This window comes from Apaloderma vittatum, unplaced genomic scaffold (genome assembly GCF_000703405.1).
Source record: "Apaloderma vittatum isolate BGI_N311 unplaced genomic scaffold, ASM70340v1 scaffold24578, whole genome shotgun sequence".
NCBI lineage: Eukaryota > Metazoa > Chordata > Aves > Trogoniformes > Trogonidae > Apaloderma > Apaloderma vittatum.
Window position 1 is genome coordinate 1,480 of NW_009732745.1, and position 275 is coordinate 1,754.

The 275-nt window shown below is 61.8% G+C and overlaps 1 protein-coding gene across 1 annotated transcript in view; it reads left to right on the forward strand.

Moving 5' to 3' along the window:
* The window catches only part of TMEM198 (transmembrane protein 198), a gene marked incomplete at its 3' end in the record, with an annotated part of 1,832 nt that overhangs the window by 169 nt on the left and 1,388 nt on the right, over nt 1-275 (forward strand). Inside the window, exon 2 of the mRNA XM_009875644.1 lies at nt 74-272. Coding sequence (XP_009873946.1) covers nt 74-272 — 199 coding nt within the window. The remainder of the gene's footprint in view (nt 1-73; nt 273-275) is intronic.

A 275-nucleotide genomic window follows, 5' to 3' on the forward strand; every position in this document is an offset into this window, starting at 1 on the left:
TTCGGGGGGACTAGGCCAGCCCAGTGGGCTGGTGGGGCAAGCAGGGATAAGGGCATGGGGATGCTGTCCATCCACCCCCTGACTGCGGTGATCTCTTCACAGGCTATCGCTGCTTCAAGGCCGTCATGTTCCTGACGGGGCTGATGTTTGGCTCCATCATCATCTTCATGCTGTGCTACAAGGAGCGGGTGCTGGACACACAGCTGAGCGTGGAGGCCTCGGTGGGCATTGGGCTGGGCATCGGGGTCCTGTGCGGCCTGGTCACCATGTTGGTG